This window comes from Salmo salar, chromosome 11, assembly GCF_965601325.2.
Source record: "Salmo salar chromosome 11, fSalSal1, whole genome shotgun sequence".
Lineage (NCBI taxonomy): Eukaryota > Metazoa > Chordata > Actinopteri > Salmoniformes > Salmonidae > Salmo > Salmo salar.
Window position 1 is genome coordinate 1,154,595 of NC_138301.1, and position 22,442 is coordinate 1,177,036.

At 43.9% G+C, this 22,442-nt stretch overlaps 1 protein-coding gene across 1 annotated transcript in view; it reads right to left on the reverse strand.

Annotated features, from left to right (window-relative positions):
• Positions 1–9,521: 9,521 nt before the first annotated feature.
• Positions 9,522–22,442, reverse strand: part of LOC106562017 (ALK tyrosine kinase receptor) — a 182,588-nt gene continuing 169,667 nt past the window's right edge. Inside the window, exons 22-25 of the mRNA XM_045688931.2 lie at positions 14,245–14,346; positions 13,857–13,991; positions 12,753–12,843; positions 9,522–12,495 (exon numbers count right to left, since the gene is read on the reverse strand). Coding sequence (XP_045544887.2) covers positions 11,335–12,495; positions 12,753–12,843; positions 13,857–13,991; positions 14,245–14,346 — 1,489 coding nt within the window. The 3' untranslated portion in view covers positions 9,522–11,334. The remainder of the gene's footprint in view (positions 12,496–12,752; positions 12,844–13,856; positions 13,992–14,244; positions 14,347–22,442) is intronic.

Genomic DNA, 22,442 nt, shown 5'->3' on the forward strand with positions numbered 1-22,442 from the left:
TGGGACAACAGGTCTGGGACAGGTAGCACGTCCGGTGAACAGGTCAGGGTTCCATAGCTGCAGGCAGAACAGTGGGAACTGGAGCAGCAGCACGGCCAGGTGAACTGTGGACAGCAAGGAGTCATCAAGCCAGGTAGTCCTGAGGCATGGTCCTAGGGCTCAGGTCCTCCGAGAGAGAGAAAGAAATAAATAAAAAGAGAGAATTAGAGAGAGCATATTTAAATTCACACAGGACACCGGAAAAGACAAGAGAAATACTCCAGATGTGACAGACTGACCCTAGCCCCCCGACACATAAACTACTGCAGCATAAATACTGGGGCTGAGACAGCAGGGGTCAGGAGACACTGTGGCCCCGTCCGATGAAACCCCCGGACAGGGCCAAACAGGTAGGATATAACCCCACCCACTTTGCCAAAGCACAGCCTCCACACCACTGGAGGGATATCTCCAACCACCAACATACCATCCCGGAACAAGGCCGAGTATAGCCCACAAAGATCTCCGCCACGGCACAGCCCAAGGGGGGGCGCCAACCCAGACAGGAAGACCACGTCAGTGACTCAACCCACTCAAGTGACGCACCCCTCCCAGGGACGGCATGGAAGAACACCAGTAAGCCAGAGGCAGAGAATCCCAGTGGAAAGAGGGGAAACCGGCCAGGCAGAGACAGCAAGGGCGAAGGGTAACGAAGGGTGACGCGCCGGCGCATATCGTGACAAATTTTTTAAAAATATTCCATTACCGTACTTCGAAGCATGTCAAACGCTGTTTAAAATAAATGTTTTATGCGATTTTTCTCGTAAAATAGCGATAATATTCCGACCGGGAGACGTCGTTTTCGTTCAAAGACTGAAAATGTAAAATGGACTCTTCACGTGCACGCGCGCACGCGTCTCATCTCATTGTTCTCAGATCGACCCCTATCCAAATGCGCTACTGTTTTTCAGCCAGGGACTGCAAAGTCATCATTCAACGTTCTGGCGCCTTCTGAGAGCCTATGGGAGCCTTAGAAAGTGTCACGTTACAGCAGAGATCCTCTGTTTTCAATAAAGAGGCTAAAGAAGGCCAAGAAATGGTCAGAGAGGGCGCTTCCTGTTTGGAATCTTCTCAGGTTTTGGCCTGCCATATGAGTTCTGTTATACTCACAGACACCATTCAAAATGTTTTAGAAACTTTAGGGTGTTTTCTATCCAAATCAAACAATTATATGCATATTCTAGTTTCTGGCCAGGAGTAATAAACAGATTAAATCGGGTACGTTTTTTATCCGGCCGTGAAAATACTACCCCCTATCCATAACAGGTTAAAGTCACCCAGAATTGTGAGGGGTGAGCCATCCTCAGGAAAGGAACTTATCAAGGCGTCAAGCTCATTGATGAACTCTCCAAGGGAACCTGGAGGGCGATAAATGATAAGGATGTTAAGCTTGAATGGGCTAGTGATTGTGACAGCATGGAATTCAAAGGAGGAGATAGACCGATGGGTCAGGGGAGAAAGAGAGAATGTCCACTTGGGAGAGATGAGGATTCCAGTCCCGCCACCCCGCTGACCAGATGCTCTCGGGGTATGCGAGAACATGTGGTCAGACGAGGAGAGAGCAGTAGGAGTAGCAGTGTTTAGCTAGCTAGCAAAGCGATTCACATTTCTTGCTAGCTACCAAATAACACCTGCATCTCTAGCTGTGTATACCCACTGAAAAACTATGAGGGGAAAAAGTCAGTCACTCACCCACTCCTGCAATAGCATGACGTCCTCCTAGCAGCTAGCTAGCTATCTAGCTAACTTTAGGCTCTGTGTTTTTAGCTTGCTACATAAATGAATACGCTATCATATTAAAACCACTTTATGGCTGACTTGTGATCATTGCCCTTGCTAGTTTGATTGTATTGAATGACATGCCCAGCCTTAGTTATATTTGTCAGTTTTTGTCCAAAATATTGAGTCATTGAAAGTGAAACAGTGCATCCTGAATGGAGACAGCAAACAATGTACCAGGACAGCTGTGATTTACAACCTGATAGCAATATTTTTTGGACTACCAATAAATGTATTGGTGAATTATATTAATCATGCATTGAACTGTATCCATCTATTTCGCCAACAATGCCTTAGTGTATGTCATGGAATGTTGAGTCAAATATAAACTATTTAAAAACCTCTTATAAAGTTTGTTTTGTAGCAAAAACTGGGAATTTAATATTTTTTACTGACATTATGATTATATGTTTGTTTCATATCAGCAAAGTAGTTAAAATGAAGTCAGTTCCACTTTAAGTAAAGAGCATTCCAAAGTTTTATGCAGGTAAAGTTTACTCTTGACAAGTCAGACAGCAACAAAGATATTGATTGTATACATGTAGAAAAAAAGAGAGACCTTATTTAACAAAAACCTTCATGTTCCACCCAATAAAAAAGGTAGATCGCAACAGTAACCCAGATGCTGGTGCTGAATGGCCAATGTGATGTACCATTGATATGCCTGGTTGGGCCCCCTGCAATTGAAGTGCTTTGGCATGCAGAACCACGATTGCCTGAGATATTCGCCTGAGGTCTGGAGATAAAGCTAGGTGGTATGAAAGCTAATTCAACTTTTCCTATCCGCAGTCAGTTCTGTTATGGTCATTGCTGTGACTTTTCTGTTGCAGTAATTGCCATAAGTCATTTCTGCAACAGTCACTTCTGTAACAGTGTTATTTGGTACTGCTGGGTTCTATGTCTTCATAGACGATACATTATCGGAAAGCACGAGTTAAAATGCACTTGGAAGCTGGTTCAAATAAAAGTAATTGTGTGTGTATGCGTGTATGCGCAACAAACAGTTTTGTTTTAATTTCTGGTCATGTCGAATGTGTATATTTTGGTAATTGTGTGTGTGTGTGTGTATAAAGTGAATGGAATAGTGGTAAAAAAGGGTCTTTCTAAAATCCCCAAATCTATAAAGATTATATTCTAATTTCACCGCTTGTTTCTTGGCTGTACCAAACCTCCCATGTGGGCGGACTGTCTGACATGTTTGGTTGATTACAAAATGGGGCTCAACAGTTCTCGTATCAGGGCCAAATTCCATCAGTTTTGTATTAAGTGTATTTTTTTCACTTTCTTTGTTGATTCAACTACTGCACACTGCTTTATAGTGAAAACTAGAAGTAGGTGACTACCTCTGTCACGCTTAATCCCACTCGCCTTCTCTGGCGCTCGACGTCGCGGGTCTACTAACCACCGGTCCTGGCACCATTAGTCAAACCTGCTCCCTATCATTATTACCTGGACCTCATGACCAATATTTATCTGACTATCACCTTGATTACTCTCCCTTTATTTAGCCCTCGGTAGCCTCAGTCATCAGGCAGTTGGTTTTGTCTCGTTCAGTATGCTTCGTGTTTTGTTAATCTACCTATTATTATTAATACATTTGCCTTCTGCACCTGCTTCCCTACTCCCAGCGATTACGTTACACTCTAACTCTATTGGGGTCCATGAAAAATATGTGAATTTGCGAGATGCGTGACTTCCCCAAGAAATATGTAATTAAGAAAATGATCTAATTAAGTCTGAACAATTAAAGGCCTCTAACAATATTGTATAGGAAGTCCTAATTCACCTGTGGAGGGAGTCTAGTTGCTGTGTTTTGCATTCGCCATAGGGACTAAACAAATATTTATCTAACTGTTACTGTATAAAATACTGCAAATCAAGTTTGAATTGAGCTGTATGTCTGAGTGAGTTAAGTCACGTATGGTAGCAGCCAAGCAATAGTCATTATATAGTAATTTATTCAGTTTTGGCAGATGTCATCTGAAGGGCAACTTACAGGGTTTACCAGAGTCATGGTACAATACTTTATTATTACAACATTTTACAGCTGCAGTTCAATTGTTTTTTACAAGGAGCAATGGAGATATGTGCTACTGCAATGAAACCGCATATAATGTGAACACACAGCCGATCGGGAAAAGTGTGCAACATGTTACGTGAACCCTCTGTCATAAGAGCACCTTAAAGGAAAAATTAAATCATTTTGAATGTTATCGTTTTTGGGAATCTTTGAGCAATGTTCTATCGATTCTCGGTGTCATTTCATGTTCTTATTTTGCCCTCTTGGGCAGAAATACAGCCGGTATAAGTCAGTATGTCAAATTATCAAATGTCTTCACTACTTGTCTATAACAGCTTGTAAGGCTTTACGAGAGAGCGTACAAGCAAAGGGTTTACACAACATATTCAAGCAGACAGGCAAACAACTGACACATTGGCACTTCCTGGATACATTCAAATCACCTTCCTCTTAGCTTAGCATAGGCTAGCACTCAACTTCATGTACCCATTTGAGACTTACGTACATGAAAGTTGATTCGATTGTACATTATAATGAAGTAATGATCACATAAAACATATGTCTTTGAATGTATAAAAGCAGATTGCATTGACAGTGCACATTGAATGTAAATGTGTACATGGTCGATGACCAATGGGGTAAGAAGTTAGATCCTCACAAAATATTTCCCATAGATTAACTCACAAGTGGACCACAAGCAATTTGGGTTCAAACTTTTCACTCAGAATACTTTATATTCTACAACACTCTTCTTCAAATAGAAAAATGATGCAGATTTATGAACATATATTTCTTCAAAATAGCATTTTGTGGGTAAAGACCTACAGTGGGGGAAAAAAGTATTTGATCCCCTGCTGATTTTGTACGTTTGCCCACGGATAAAGAAAGGATCAGTCTATAATTTTAACGGTAGGTTTATTTGAACAGTGAGAGACAGAATAACAACAACAAAAAATATCCAGAAAAACGCATGTCAAAAATGTTATAAATTGATTTGCATTTTAATGAGGGAAATAAGTATTTGACCCCCTCTGAATCAGAAAGATTTCTGGCTCCCAGGTGTCTTTTATACAGGTAACGAGCTGAGATTAGGAGCACACTCTTAAAGGGAGTGCTCCTAACCGCAGCTTGTTACCTGTAAAAAAGACACATGTCCACAGAAGCAATCAATCAATCATATTCCAAACTCTCCACCATGGCCAAGACCAAAGAGCTCTCCAAGGATGTCAGGGACAAGATTGTAGACCTACACAAGGCTGGAATGGGCTACAAGACCATCACCAAACAGCTTGGTGAGAAGGTGACAACATTTGGTGCGAATATTCGCAAATGGAAGAAACACAAAAGAACTGTCAATATCCCTCGGCCTGGGGCTCCATGTAAGATCTCACCTCGTGGGGTTGGAATGATCATGAGAACAGGTGAGGAATCAGCCCAGAACTACACGGGAGGATCTTGTCAATGATGTCAAGGCAGCTGGGACCATTGTCACCAAGAAAACAATTGGTAACACACTACGCCGTGAAGGACTGAAATCCTGCAGCGCCCGCAAGGTCCCCCTGCTCAAGAATACATATACATGCCTGTCTGAAGTTTGCCAATGAACATCTGAATGATTCAGAGGACAACTGGTAAAAGTGTTGTGGTTAGATGAGACCAAAATGGAGCTCTTTGGCATCAACTCAACTCGAGGAGGAGGAATGCTGCCTATGACCCCAAGAACACCATCTCCACCGTCAAACATGGAGGTGGAAACATTATGCTTTGGGGGTGTTTTTCTGCCAATGGGACAGGACAACTTCACCGCATCATTTGACGGGGCCATGTACTGTCAAATCTTGAGTGAGAACCTCCTTCCCTCAGCCAGGGCATTGAAAATGGGTCGTGGATGGGTATTCCAGCATGACAATGACCCAAAACACACGACCAAGGCAACAAAGGAGTAGCTCAAGAAGAAGCACATTAAGGTCCTGGAGTGGCCTAGCCAGTCTCCAGACCTTAATCCCATAGAAAATCTGTGGAGGGAGCTGAAGGTTTGAGTTGCCAAACGTCAGCCTCGAAACCTTAATGACTTGGAGAAGATCTGCAAAGAGGAGTGGGACAAAATCCCTCCTGAGATGTGTGCAAACCTGGTGGCCAAATACAAGAAACATCTGACCTCTGTGATTGCCAACAAGGCTTTTGCCACCAAGTACTAAGTAATGTTTTGCAGAGGGGTCAAATACTTATTTCCCTCATTAAAATGGAAATCATTTTATAACATTCTTGACATGCATTTTTATGGATTGTTTTGTTGTTATTCTGTCTCTCACTGTTCATATAAACCTACCATTAAAATTATAGACTGATCATTTCTTTGTAAGTGGGCAAACGTACAAAATCAGCAGGGGATTAAATACTTTCCCCCCCCACTGTATTCAACATTGTCCAGTATACACTACATGACCAAAAGTATGTGGGCACCTGGTTCTCTAACATCTCATTCCAAAATGATTGGCATTCATTTGAAATTTGTCCCCCTTTTGCTACGATAACAGCCTCCACTCTTTTGGGAAGGCTTTCCACTAGATGTTGGAATGTTGCTACAGGGACTTGCTTCCATTCAGCCACAAGAACATTAGTGTGGTCGGAACTGATGTTGGGAGATTAGGCCTGGCTTGCAGTCGGCGTTCCAATTCATCCCAAAGGTTTTCGATGGGGTTGAGGTCAGGCCTCTGTGCAGGCCTGTCAAGTTCTTCCATACGGATCTCGCCAAAACATTTCTGTATGGACCTCGCTTTGTGCATGGGGGGCATTGTCATGCAAAACAGAATAGGGTCTTCCCCAAACTGTTGCCACAAAGTTGGAAGCACAGAATCGTGATTCCAACTGAAATAGCTGTATACACTAATTTGAAGGGGTGTCCACATACTTTGTATATACAGTACCAGTCAAAAGTTTTAGAATACCTACTTATTCAAAGGTTTTATTTATTTTTACTATTTTCTACATTGTAGAATAATAGTGAAGACATCAAAACTATGAAATAACACATATGGAATCATGTAGTAATCAAAAAAGTGTTAAACAAATCACAATATATTTTTAAAAATGTATTCTTCAAAGTAGCCAACCCTTGCCTTGATGACAGCTTTGCACACTCTTGGTGTTCTCTCAACCAGCTTCATGAGGTAGTCACCTGGAATGCATTTCAATTGACAGGTGTGCTTTGTTAAAAGTTAACTTGTGGAATTTATTTCCTTCTTAATGTATTTGAGCCAATCAGTTGTGTTGTGACAAGGTAGGGGTGGTATACAGAAGATAGCCCTATTTGGCAAAAGAACAAGTCCATATTATGGCAAGATCAGCTCAAATAAGTAAAGAGAAACAACAGACCATTATTACTTTAAGACATGAAGATCAGTTAATATGGAACATTTCAAGAACTTGGAAAGTTTCTTCAAATGCAGTCGTTATGATGAAACTGGCTCTCATGAGGACCGCCACAGGAAAGGAAGACCCAGAGTTACCTCTGCTGCAGAGAATAAGTTCATTACCAGCCTCAGACGAGCCTCAGTCATTGCAACCCAAATAAATGCTTCACAGAGTTCAAGTAACAGACACATCTCAATATCAGTGATCCAACACACCTCCAGGCTGTGTAAGGGCTATTTGACCAAGAAGGAGAGTGATGGAGTGCTGCATCAGATGACCTGGCCTCCACAATCACCCAACCACAAACCAATTGAGATGGTTTGGGAATAGTTGTACCGCAGAGTGAAAGAAAAGCAGCCAACAAGTGCTCATCATATGTGGGAACTCCTTCAAGACTGTTGGAAAAGCATTCCAGGTGAAGCTGGCTGAGAGAATGCCAAGAGTGTGCAAAGCTTTCATCAAGGCAAAGGTTGGCTACTTTGAAGAATCTCAAATATAAAATATATTTTTTAATAATGGATTTAATGGTGCTCCGTGGGATGTTAAAAGTTTCAGATATTTTTTTATAACCCAACCCAGATCTGTACTTCTCCACAACTTTGTCCCTGACCTGTTTGGAGAGCTCCTTGGTCTTCATAGTGCCGCTTGCTTAGTGGTGTTGCAGACTCTAGGGCCTTTCAGAACAGGTGTATATACAGTGGGGAGAACAAGTATTTGATACACTGCTGATTTTGCAGGTTTTCCTACTTACAAAGCATGTAGAGGTCTGTAATTTTTATCATAGGTACACTTCAACTGTGAAAGACGGAATCTAAAACAAAAATCCAGAAAATCACATTGTATGATTTTTAAGTGAATAATTTGCATTTTATTGCATGACATAAGTATTTGATACATCAGAAAAGCAGAGTTTAATATTTGGTACAGAAACCTTTGTTTGCAATTACAGAGATCATTCGTTTCCTGTAGTTCTTGACCAGGTTTACACACACTGCAGCAGGGATTTTGGCCCACTCCTCCATACAGACCTTCTCCAGGTTTCGGGGCTGTCGCTGGGCAATACGATCTTTCAGCTCCCTCCAAAGATTTTCTATTGGGTTCAGGTCTGGAGACTGGCTAGGCCACTCCAGGACCTTGACATGCTTCTTACGGAGCCACTCCTTAGTTGCCCTGGCTGTGTGTTTCGGGTCGTTGTCATGCTGGAAGACCCAGCCACGACCCATCTTCAATGCTCTTACTGAGGGAAGGAGGTTGTTGGCCAAGATCTCGCGATGCATGGCCTCATCAATCCTCCCCTCAATACGGTGCAGTCGTCCTGTCCCCTTTGCAGAAAAGCATCCGCAAAGAATGATGTTTCCACCTCCATGCTTCACGGTCGGGATGGTGTTCTTGGGGTTGTACTCATCCTTCTTCTTCCTCCAAACAAGGCGAGTGGAGTTTAGACCAAAAAGCTCTATTTTTGTCTCATCAGACCACATGACCTTCTCCCATTCCTGCTCTGGATCATCCAGATGGTCATTGGCAAACTTCAGACGGGCCTGGACATGAGCTGGCTTGAGCAGGGGGACCTTGCGTGCGCTGCAGGATTTTAATCCATGACGGCGTAGTGTGTTACTAATGGTTTTCTTTGAGACTGTGGTCCCAGCTCTCTTCAGGTCATTGACCAAGTCCTGCCGTGTAGTTCTGGGCTGATCCCTCACCTTCCTCATGATCATTGATGCCCCAGGAGGTGAGATCTTGCATGGAGCCCCAGACCGAGGGTGATTGACCGTCATCTTGAACTTCTTCCATTTTCTAATAATTGCGCCAACAGTTGTTGCCTTCTCACCAAGCTGCTTGCCTATTGTCCTGTAGCCCATCCCAGCCTTGTGCAGGTCTACAATTCTATCCCTGATGTCCTTACACAGCTCTCTGGTCTTGGCCATTGTGGAGAGGTTGGCGTCTGTTTGATTGAGTGTGTAGACAGGTGTCTTTTATACAGGTAACGAGTTCAAACAGGTGCAGTTAATACAGGTAATGAGTGGAGAACAGGAAGGCTTCTTAATGAAAAACTTACAGGTCTGTGAGAGCCGGAATTCTTACTGGTTGGTAGGTGATCAAATACTTATGTCATGCAATAAAATGCAAATGAATTACTTAAAAATCACACAATGTGATTTTCTGGATTTTTGTTTTAGATTCTGTCTCTCACAGTTGAAGTGTACCTATGATAAAAATTACAGACCTCTACATGCTTTGTAAGTAGGAAAACCTGCAAAATCGGCAGTGTATCAAATACTTGTTCTCCCCACTGTATACTGGGATCCTGTGACACTTAGATTGCACACATGTGGACTTTATTTAACTAGTTATATGACTTCTGAAGGCAATTGGTTGCACCAGATCTTATTTAGGGGCTTCATAGCGAAGGGGGTGAATAAATATTCACGCAGCACTTTTCTGTTAATTTTTTTCATTTCACTCCAATTTGGACTATTTTGTTTATGTCCATTACATGAAATCCAAATAAAAATGTATTTAAATTACAGGTTGTAATGCAACAAAATAGGAAAAACACCAAGGAGGGTGAATACTTTTGCAAGGCACTGTAGAAAATAGTAAAATAAAGAAAAACCCTTGAATGAGTAGGTGTGTCCAAACTTTTGACTGGTACTGTATGGTGTAATTGCTGCTGGCTAAGGCAACAATGTAGTTTAATACATTTTTACGGGTCATGAATCAAGAAAACGTTTTCGAAAAAGCCCCCCCCCCCAAAAAAAAATCAAAAATGTCTCCATTTCAAAGCTCACTTTCAATTCAATTAATCGCCACATATAAGAGTCCATGGAACAGTAATTTCTGTCTTTCCATAGAGAGCCATAATGTATACATATAAAACATATTTAACGAGAAATGGAAGGTGAACTTGCCTGAATAAACATTTAAGATCAGTATACAGTAAGCTCCATAGTATTGCCTTTCTAAGAAAAAAAATTCTGTCTGTCTTTCTTTCCCTCTCGCTCAAACACACCTAATCACACACCTTTAAATTGCAAAGACAGCCACTCACATACTCATGGCACCGTTACACCCCCCCCATCAATTCCCTTTCACTCCCACCCTCATGCCATAGCAACCTTCACCACCATGAGTACTGATTCCAACTATCTGAAATACCATTCAGTGCATTGGTCATTGTTTACAATGGTTTATATTAATTCAATTAAGTCAACGTTGGACAGATTAGTGAAAAAAATTGCTAACCCATGTACAGTATGTGAAAATAATTTGGATAAGGTTGGTGTATTAATAATTTATAGAGCTCCCAAATAGTAAATAGACAAATTAATAAATAAACAAGCAGGCAAGCAAACATCAACAAACACATTTTTTCTTCATTGTAAAAAAAAACACAAAAAAACTCAGGAATCCAGTGTCCGACTCTCACGATATTTTGGGAAAATTGTTTCTGATTGGTGAGTCAACTGCCAAGGCCTAAATTGCCAATGAAATAGATAACCTGCAATGAATGACAGCTAGAGAAGAAGTTAGCTAATGCTGCAGTCAGTTAGACATCTAGCAGATGTGTATGGTTCTTCGTTATGTGTTTGTATGTTCTGTTTGTGTGTTACCAGCATGACTCCATGTGAAAGGCTGCGTTGACATCGACAGAGGCGCGAAGATGAGTGGGCGGCTCGTGAACACATTGCAAAGAAATTAGCTAGTTCAACCAAATGGAAACATCTAACCGTCCTGCCACAATTGTCTACTGAACATGCCAGTACTGCAAAATGTACATTGTTCCTGTTTTCCTAGCCAACAACCCACAACCTTTTCTTCTTAATGGTCCTGTGCTTTAACACCCCATTGTAATTTCCACAGCCATTTTATCTCATTGGGATGAAAGATTTTGGACTCAATGCAATGGCTTGATCCAATCGGTGGATGAAACCAAGGTGTCGAGACGGGAGGGCTGGTCGTAAGGTGTCCTGACACAGTGTTGCACGGTGTATCATCAAGTCTGGCTGTATGCCTATCTGTCTGTACACACGGTCTCCGAGGTGGAAGCCAAAAAGCAAGGTGGAGGTTGGGGGTTGGAGGGGCTAAAGCACTGTGGCATTGTGGCCCTCCATCCGGGGCAGCCTCGGGTCCTGCACCGTCCCCATGGTGACCAGCAGAGGGAGGCTGTCTTCGGCTTTGGCCGTCATCGAGTGGCTCAGCGACAGCTGGGTCCCCGCCACTCCTCTCTGGGGGGCCACGGGTGGCGGGGGAGGGGGCGGTGGAGGAGGGGGGTTGACAGAGACAGGATTCTGGTGATGGTGGGCTGCCTCTAGGGGTAACCCTTGCTCCTGGTAGCCATAGCCGATGTTCCCGCAGGGGAATCTGCGAAGTCTAAATAGGGGGACCGGGGGTAGGGTGGTCGAATCTAACAGGAGCGGGGAAGGGGTAGGGTCAGTGGTACCCAAGGAGGTAGCCTGGGGTGGGGGCGGAGGTGGCAAAAGCGGCCTGCAGAACCCCTGCTGTTGCTGCTGCTGGTGATGTAAGAGCTGCAGCTGTATCTGCTGTTCTTGATGCTGTTGCTGCTGTGGATGGAAGGGGTATGGTGGCTGGAACTGCTGCTTGTGCTGCTGGTGCTGGAGACTCAGGGCCCCCACCGCCTCGGCCACAGTCCGTCCCTTGTGCTCCTGCCCCTCGCCCGGCACCCTCCCACCTCCAACTCCCCCACCTCCACTGCCCACTCTTTCCTGCTTTTGCTGCAGCTGTTGTTGTTGCTGCGGTTGCTGCTGCTGCTGCTTCTTCTGCTGCTGCAGCTGGAGGAACCAGGAGCCGTAAGTGGGGTTCCACAGGTTGGTGGGTTTCCCGTTGCGACCCTCCTTATCCCCAGCGTGGCCCTGGGTGAAGGCCAGATTGACGTGGCCACCGTCTGGGTTAGGTTGCTGGGTGGAGATGGGGGGAGGCGCCTTGGAGGTGGGTGTGGTCTTGGTGAATGTCTGGGGGTGGGGCTGGGGTTGTTGAGCCATCGCCTGCGGCTTGCAGGTTTCGGGGGGCTGGTTGGAAAGGAGGAGGGGTTGTTCAACTCTTCGGTTCTCCTCGGTGGGCTTGGGGGCTGACGGTGGCGGTGCGGAGCCCGCACCGTCAGGCGTCAGAGTGGACACCAGCAGGGGGCAGGCCGTGGGGTCCTCAGGGCGCATGAGTACCCGCTCCTCCTCTTCAGGGAGGGGGCCATATTCCACAGGCAAGGGAACAGTCACCACATCGGGGTCCTGGAGAGGATAGAGGAGCAATGGTACTAGCATTAGACACTAACAATGGTGAACAACAAACTACGACATTAACAATGTCTGAATTTGTAGAAATTCCCAAAAAGAATACAGATTTTATACGGACAGACAGGTTATGAGCTATATCACTTCTTAAAATAGTCAAACATATTAAAATAATCTCTTGGCAGTTAGTCATAATAATACTTGAGCACATTTCAAGTGCAGAGGTGTTGACTCTCAATGTTCACACTCCCTACCTGTAAGCAGTAGTCAATCCTTTCCAAAATGGTGGAGAAGTTGGGCCTGTCTTCCGGTTGATGCTGCCAACTCTGTGTCATTATCCGGTACCTGAGAGAGAGACACAAAAAATATTATTTTTTCTATTTGATCTTCGCACAAGTTGACTAGTCTCTAGACAGATGGTTTACTTCTGGCACTGTATCAATGCTCCAGCTAAAACGTCTGTACAAAACGTCTGTTGCGGTGTCAGTTGGGAAAGAGAGGACAAGTCAGAAGTGGGAAGTGTCACCGATAACGTCAATGCCATATCCACTTGCAACCTTAGCTAAACATGAGCACAATTCCTGCCTGCATTTTAAGCCTCGCCTACCCGAACTTGTCATTTGTCTGGAGAGTTGGCTGTCTGAAGAGTCCTTTGGAAATGTCCAAGAGAAGCTGACATCCTCCCCAGACCTTGTGCCTTTGCTGCCTAGCTTACGATGCTCCAATGTCTGGGATATCCGAGACCACACGTTGACAAACACAATTAAAAAACATGTTGCCCCATTCACTAATACACTTGACAAACTCACACACAATGAAGTCAATGAAGTGTAACATCCCGCTAGTTTGAGTGATTACTGTTGGAAAGTCAGTGGGGGTTAAACTGAACCCTGGGGTACCCCACCGAGACATCAAATCAAGCTTTTTTTTTATTAGCAGGGCTGATTTGACTCTTGTGTAATATGCTGTGGTAATGTGAGCTAGTCACGATGAAGTTTACTACATGGGGACCGTGTCTGTTTTTGTGTGAAAAAATGATCAAAGAAGAAAAGGGTGGCGAGCACGTGATAGTCTGAGAAGTTATGGGTGTGTTTGTGTGCGAGTGTGTGTGTTTGTATGCTTGTATCCCTGTGTAAGTCTGCATACTGTGTGTGCATGAGTGAAAACTGTATACTGTGTGTGAGGGTGTGTTATGTGTGTAACAGAATAAGTTCCATCGCTGTCTGAGTGTCAGTTCAGAAAGGGGTGGAAGTTGACTGAGCGACAGTTCACTTTTCAATCTTCACTAGCCTGCTAGCTCACATCTGCTACATGTGTTTGGGTGAAGTGTGATTGTTTTAGTGGTATATTGGACTTACACAGGCCCTGGGCAGTTTTTGGGAGGGTCCATCCTTCCCCCGCTGTTGACAAACTCCAAAACTTCCTGGTTACTGCGACTGGGATAGGGCATATAGCCCAAAGAGAAGATCTCCCATAGCAGCACCCCAAAGGACCTGAGAGAGAGGGGGAGAGAGGTAGGAGGAAGAAGGAGACGGGGGGAGGGAAAGAATCAAAGGTGACAGGGGTGAACAAGAGAGGGAGGAAGAAGTGAGGCTTTCAAAAGGTGAAAAAGTATATTCTCCATTAGGACAGAGAGAGGGAGGTGAGGACAGAGAGAGGGTGAGGTAAACTGGAGGGGTGAAATGAAAGGGGGTGACATTCAAGATAACTAAAATGTTATTGGGAGTGCGTTACAATGGAACGTACCACGTATCCGTTTTGGATGTGAAGATCCCTTCCATGAAGGCTTCTGGAGGCATCCACTTCACAGGCAGCATGGCGCGCCCACCCTTTCTGTAGTAGCTGGCCCTGTGGGGAGACACAGACACACACACGGTTGATTTTGTTAGTGCTTTTGCAAGACTCCATTTACTGCACAACAGGTAGAGAAAGGGATGAAGAGAGAGAGGGCAGGGCCAAAGTTCAGTCACACCAGTGTTTCCATAGAAACAACACACCATCAGATCTAATAATTGGATCCTCCTTTTACACAGCGATATTGTGCCGTGCTGATCCAATCAGTGGAATTTTACAATAACTGTAACAGAATGAGTGGACGCCCACAAAAGTCCTCAGTCCTCCTTATCTTCAAGAGAAAGGGGGGGATTATTTTCATTTTTTCACAGACCGAGTTGTTTTAAACTGTCTCACACACATGCTGTGAGCTTGTTATCTGATACGCAGCAGAGTTATCAGATTGCCCGCTGATAACAGCCTCAGCCTGTTTCATCTTCACCGGTCCCAAACACACACTGGAGAAGATAAAAGTTAACTTGGAACTGCGCCCACTGGTATGGCATTGTTTTTTGGCTTGCTTCTCTAGAAATTCTGGTGGCCATGACAGATGCTAAACGTGAGTTGCTGTGTGGGTGTGGTTTGATGTGGGTATTTCTTGGGTGTGTTCTTGTAGAATGTTTTGAGGGATTGACGGCCCATGACAAACCTTTTCATTCTCCTGAGGGGGAAGAGGCTCTGTCACACCTTCTTCACAACTGTGCACGTGTGAGTGGGCTATTGTAAGGCCTTTAAGGTGAGTTGGACACCAAGGAACTTAAAGCTCTCAACCCGCTGCACTGCAGCCCTGTAGTCCACGATCAGCTCCTTGGTCATCTTGACGTTGAGGGAGAGGTTGTTGTCCCAGCACCACACTGCCAGGTCACTGACCTCCTCCCTGAAGGCTGTCTCATCATTGCCGGTGATCAGGCCCACCACTGCCGTCAGCAAACTTCATGATTGTGTTGAATCAAATCAAGCTTTATTTATACAGCACATTTCATACATGGAATGCAACACAATGTGCTTCACAAGAAAAAACTAATAAAAACAATGAAAATAACAAAGAAAAACTGAATGAAGCTAAAATGGTGTGTTTTAAGATGTCTTAAAAATGTCCACAGTTTCGGCCGACAGGCTATTCCAGAGGCTGGGGGCATAGTAACTAATGGCTGCCTCGACATGCCTCTTGGTCCTAGGCATTGGGGTAGTTAAAAGGACAGTGCCAGAGGACCTGAGGGACCTACTGGTTACATAACTTAAAAGCATGTCTCACATGTATTAGAGTGCACAATCGTGTATGGATTTAAAAACCAATAGAAGAATCTTAAAATGTAATCTTAAACACACAGGCAGCCAGTGCAGAGACCTTAAAATCAGTGTAATGTGTGCTGTCCGTCGGGTCTTGGTCAGTACCCTTGCTGCAGCATTCTGTGTTGACCAATGGCTTTCTTAGTTAGACCAGACAGGAGAGCATTACAGTAGTCAAGCCTGCATGTAATAAAAGCATGGATGCTGCACCTTGGCAATGTTTCTCAGGTGGTAAAAATCGACTTTTGGTCACATTCCTAATCTGTGATTCGAAATAGATTTCAGAATCTAAAATAACACCTAGGTTTTTGACTTGGTGTTTTATCTTTATAGCCCGTGAATTGAAATGTTCATGGCAGATTCTCTCTGTGCTTTGGCTCAATAAGTGCTTTGGTCTTGTCTTGATTTAGCTGAAGGAAGTTGTGAGCCATACAAAATCACTAATACAGTCTAATAATTTATCTGTGGAGCTACAATCCTCTGGTGACACAAAAATGTAAAGTTGTGTTTCGTCTGCGTAGCATTAAAAATCAATGCTGTACTTTCTGATAATGCTGCCAATGGGTAACATATATAAACTGAACAGTTTCAGACCGAAAATCAAATCTTGTGGAATGCCACATGTGATATGTATTTTCTCTGAGTTATGTACACCAGGAGTGACAAAAAAAACTCTCCACGCGGTTAAATAGGTCCTAAACCAATTTAGAACAGGACCCGAGAGGCCAACCCACCACTCCAGTCTATCCAGAACAATGTCACGGTCAACGGTGTCGAAAGCAGCACTTAAATCCAAGAGTACAAGGACAGAGAGCGGTTTTGGCATCTGTGTTGGTTCTATGGTTATTTCCCACTTTAACTAAGTATTTCTCTGTGCTGTGGTGGGCCCAAAAAATATAGTTGGCACTTAAAAAATCTGTTTGAAAACCAATTTCTCCAGAATTTTGATTAAGAATGGATGGTTGGAGATTGGCCAAACATTGAAGGGATTCTTCAGAAGGGATATCACCACAGCAGTTTTTAGTGCAGTGGGGAAAGTGCCTGTGATCAGGGAGTGATAAACCAGAGCTTACACTTCTTCAGATATGCAATTAAAAACTGCTTTTGTACCGGTTGTGTGGAGAGATGGACCAAGGCGCAGCGTGCTCTGAATTCCACATATTTTATTTAGTGAAACTTACAAAACAAAAGGAAACAACCAACTAACCAGAACATCAGCGGTGCTACATGCACTAACTCAAAACAAGATCCTACAAAACACAGTGGGGAAATGGCTGCCTAAATATGATCCCCCATCAGAGACAATGATAAACAGCTGCCTCTGATTGGGAACCATACCAGGCCAACATAGAAATAAATAACCTAGACTAGAACACCCCCCCTAGTCACACCCTGACCTAACCAAAATAGAGAATAAAAAGGCTCTCTATGGTCAGGGCGTGACAGCTTTGAAGAAGGTGGTGGGGATAGGATCGAGAATACAGGTATAAGTTGTGATATCACTTTCCTGAGCATGCCTGTGTCAACCAGGGAAAATAACTCCATAGTGCCTTTAAGTATCATCAAACTTCTCAACAGGTATTGCTTGACTGATACCCAGCCTAATGCTTGAAACTCATCACATTTAGATGTGGAGGAAAGTTCACATAGGTTCCTGGGGATAGGATAAAAAAAATAAAAAATAAAGATTTCACCTTTATTTAACCAGGTAGGCCAGTTGAGAACAAGTTCTCATTTACAACTGCGACCTGGCCAAGATAAAGCATAGCAGTGCAACAAAAACACAGAGTAACACATAAACAAACGTACAATCAATAACACAAAAGAAAATAAAAATAGAAAGATCTCTGTACAGTGTGTGCAAATGTAGGAAGGGACGGCAATAAATAAGCCATAGAGGCAAATATAATTACAATTTAGCATTAATACCATAGAGGTCTTAGTGGTGGGTAATATATGGTGCTTTGGTGATAAAACAGAGGGCACTGTGATGGTCTACATCCAATTTGCTGAGTAGAGTGTTGGAGGCTATTTTGTAAATTACATCGCCAAAGTCAAGGATCGGTAGGATAATCAGTTTAACGAGGGTACGTTTGGCGGCATGGGTGAAGGAGGCTTTGTTGCAAAATAGGAAGCCGATTCTAGCCGATTGGAGATGATTGATGTGAGTCTGGAAGGAGAGTTTACAGTCTAACCAGACACCTAGGTATTTTTAGTTGTCCACATATTCTAGGTCAGAACCGTCCAGGGTAGTGATGCTAGTCAGGAGGGAGGGTGTGGGCAGCAATCGGTTGAAGTGCATGCATTTAGTTTTACTAGCATTTAAAAGCAGTTGGAGGCCACAGAAGGAGTGTTGTATGGCGTTGAAGCTCGTTTGGAGGTTTTTTAGCACAGTGTCCAAAGAAGGGCCAGATGTATACAGAATGGTGTCGTCTGCATAGAGATGAATCAGAGATTCACCAGCAGCAAAAGCGACATCATTGATATATACAGGGATAAGAGTCGGACTGAGAATTGAACCCTGTGGCACCCCCATAGAGACTGCCAGAGGTCCTGACAACAGGCCCTCCGATTTGACACACTGAAAAGAAGTGTGTCTGAGAAGTAGTTGGTGAACCAGGCGAGGCAGTCATTTGAGAAACCAAGGCTATTGAGTCTGCCGATAAGAATGTGGTGATTGACAGAGTCGAAAGCCTTGGCCAGGTCAATGAAGATGGCTGCACAGTACTGTCTTTTATCGATGGCGGTTATGATATTGTTTAGGACCTTGAGCGTGGCTGAGGTGCACCCATGACCAGCTCGGAAACCAGATTGCATAGTGGAGAAGGTACGGTGGGATTCGAAATGGTCGGTGATCTATTTATTAACTTGGCATTTGAAGATTTTAGAAAGGCAGGTGAGGATGGATATAGGTCTATAACAGTTTGGGTCTAAGGTGTCTCCCTCTTTCAAGAGGGGATGACCGTGGCAGCTTTCCAATCTTTGGGGATCTCAGCCGATACGAAAAAGAGGTTGAACAGGCTAGTAATAGGGCTTGCAACAATTTCGGCGGATAATTATAGAAAGAGAGGGTCCAGATTCTCTAGCAAAGCTGATTTGTACGGTTCCAGGTTTTGCTGCTCTTTCAGAACATCAGCTGTTTGGATTTGGGTGAAGGAGAAGCGGGGCGGGTTTGGGCAAGTTGCTGCAGGGGGAGCTGAGGTGTTGGCTGGGGTAGGGGTAGCCAGGTGGAAAGCATGGCCAGTCGTGGAAAAATGCTTATTGAAATGATCGATTATCGTAGATTTTATCTGGGAGGAGGTGCTCTTATTCTCCATGGACTTTACAGTGTCCCAAAACTTTTTGGAATTAATGCTACAGGATGCAAATTTCTGTTTGAAAAAGCTAGCCTTAGCTTTCCTAACTGACTGAGTATATTGGTCCCTGACTTCCCTGAAGAGTTGCATATCGCGGGGGCTGTTCGATGCTAATGCAGAATGCCACAGGATGTTTTTGTGCTGGTCAAGGGCAGTCAAGTCTGGGGTGAAACATGGGCTATGTCTGTTCTTAGTTCTACATTTTTTGAATGGGCATGCTTATTTAAGATCGAGAAGAAAGCACTTTGAATAGCAACCAGGCATCCTTTACTGACGGGATGAGGTCAATATCCTTCCAGGATACCCTTGCCAGGTCGGTTAGAAAGGCCTGCTCACTGAAGTGTTTTAGGGAGCGTTTGACAGTGATGAGGGGTGGTCGTTTGACCGTGGACCCGTTATGCACGCAGGCAGTGAGGCAGTGACCGCTGAGATCCTGGTTGAAGACAGTGTATTCAGAGGGCAAGTTGGTCAGGATGATATCTTTGAGGGTGCCCATGGTTACGGATTTAGGGTTGTACCTGGTAGGTTCCATGATAATTTGAGTGAGATGGAGGGCATCTAGCTTAGATTGTAGGATGGCTGGGTTGTTAAGCATGTCCCAGTTTAGGTCACCTAACAGTACAAACTCTGAAGATAGACAGGGGCGATCAATTCACATATGGTGTCCAGGGCACAGCTGGGGGCTGAAGGGGGTCTATAACAAGCGGCAACGGTGAGACTTGTTTTTAGAGAGATGGATTTTTAAAAGTAGACATTCAAATTGTTTGGGAACAGACCTGGATAGTAGGACAGAATTCTGCAGCCTATCTCTGCAGTAGATTGTAACTCTGCCCCCTTTGGCAGTTCTATCTTGTCGGAAATTTCAGGGTTTTTGGTGGCCTTCCTAAGCCAGGATTCAGACATGGCTAGGACATCCGGGTTGGCGGAGTGTGCTAAAGCAGTGAATAAAACAAACTTAGGGATGAGACTTCTAATGTTAACATGCATGAAACAAATGCTTTTACGGTTACAGAAGTCAACAAATGAAAGCGCCTGGGGAATAGGAGTGATGCTGGGGGCTGCAGGTCCTGGGTTAACCTCTACATCACCAGAGGATCAGAGGAGGAGTAGGATATGAGTACGGCTAAAGGCTATAAGAACTGGTCGTCTAGTGCGTTCGGAACAGAGAGTAAAGGGGGCAGGTTTCTGAGCACGGAAGGATAGATTCAAAGCATAATGTACAGACCAGGGTATGGTAAGAATTGAGTACAGTGGAGGTAAGCCTAGGCATTGAGTGACGATGAGAGAGGTTTTGTCTCTCGAAGTACCATTTAAGCCAGGTGCAGTCACCGCATGTGTGGGGGGTGGAACAACAATGCAAGCTAAGGAATATTGAGCAAGGCTGGAGGCTCTACAGTGAAATAAGACAATAATAACTAACCAAAACAGCAATAGACAAGGCATATAGACATTAGGGAGAGGCATGTGTAGCCGAGTAATCATAGGGTCCAGTGAGTAGCTAGGCGAGCTGGTGGCACGGAGATTCAGACAGCTAGCAGGCCGGGGCTAGGAGCAGGCTAGCAGATGGGCCTCAGGGGGACGTCGCAACGGGGGAGCCTGTTGAAACCCCCTTCAGAAAGTTAAGTCGGCAGACCAGTCGTGATGGATCGGCGGGGCTCTGGTCGGCAGCAAAGTGTCCAGGCCAATTGACATAAAAGGTATTGAAGCCCAGGGATTATCTGATGGATTTCTTCGGCTAGCCGGGGGATGGGCTGATGGATTTATCAGGCCATTAATGGTTGAGAAGAGCTCTCTAATTATTCTGATTATTAGTGATCAAGTTAGAAAAATGAGCCTGTCTGGCATTTCTAATTGTCTTGTTATATTTGCCAAGTTGCTCTCTCAGAATATCATAATGGACCTGCAACATTGACTTTCTCCACTTTCTCCAATTTCTCTTCAATTGATTTGTTTCTTCACTCATCCAAGGGTGTCTCCGTTTGGATGTGGTCTTTTTCAACTTTACTGGAGCTATGGCATCAATGGTTGCCCTTAATTTGCTTTTAAAGTTATCAACTAAATCATCACAAGAGGAAGGCAGAGTAGGTGATGGCATATTGTTCGTACACTCAGTAAAATCTGTAGCAACTTCAGATGTAAGACAGTGTTTCTTAATACTGTATTCAGTATTACCCTGTGCTATGGGTAACAAGGTAGTAATAAATCCCCAGTGGTGATCAGATAAAGCAACATCAACAATAGAGGATATGTCAATAGAAAGCCCCTTGGTAATAACCAGGTCCAGAGTATGGCAACGGTTATGGGTGGGCCGAGAAAGATGTTGGATATAGTCCATAGAGCTCAAAAGATTAATACATTCAACATGAATATTAAAATCTCCCAACACAATGTTTTTATCATAGTTCTCAAGCACAATAGACAGTAGTTCAGAAAAATCAGTAAAGAAAGTGTTGGCCTATACAGGGTTATAGCTAGCACTGGTGGCTGACATTTAAATAGTGTAGCATGACCCAAAGTCGCCAAATGAAATGTCCTTATAGCTGACAGCATTAGTAAATATAGAGGCTGTCCTCCCACCCTTTTTTGATAGAATATGAAAAGTTGTAGTCCAGGAGGAGGCTTCAATAAGAGTGGCACTACATCCTGAAGACAGCCATGTTTCAGTGAGAAATATGCAATCAACTTTGAGCTCAGTAATGAGGTCATTCATGAGAAAGGTTTAACTAGTGATTGCTCTAACATTTAAAAGTCCCATATTAAATGTGTGTGGGCCACTCTGCCTGTGGGGCATCTGCCTAAAGGTAACCAATAGAATAAGAACCAAATTATTAACATTACAACCACATTTTCTGACAGTCTCCAATCTATCAGAATGGTAGGAGATGACAATTTGTATAAACTCAGGCAGAGTTAAAGGAACATCAATTAGGTTACCCACAATAACCGTAGTGTCATTTCTATAGGAGTTGATATGGTATCCAAGTCCTCTGTTGATTATTCTGTCAGGGAGAACTGGAGCACTATCAGACCCTGTCTGTCAGTCACTAAATTGGTTTGAGATGTTGCTGGAAATAATACTGTAACCCATGTGCTTCCTGTTTTAGTTTCTCTCTATAGGCTGGGAGCAACAAAATGGAGTCGTGGTCAGATTTTCCGAAAGGAGGACGAGGGATGGCTTTATATGTGTCGTGGAAGTTAGAATAACAATGATCCAGGGTTTTGCCATCCCTGGTCGCGCATTCAATATCCTGATAAAATTTAGGGAGCCTTGTTTTCAGATTAGCCTTCTTAAAATCCCCAGCTACAACAAATGCAGCCTCAGGATATGTGGTTTCCAGTTTACATAGAGTCAAATTAAGTTCTTTCCGGGCCGTCGATGTGTCTGCTTGGGGGGGGATATATACGACTGTGATTATGATCAAATAGAATTCTCTTGGTAGATAATGTGGTCGGCATTTGATTGTA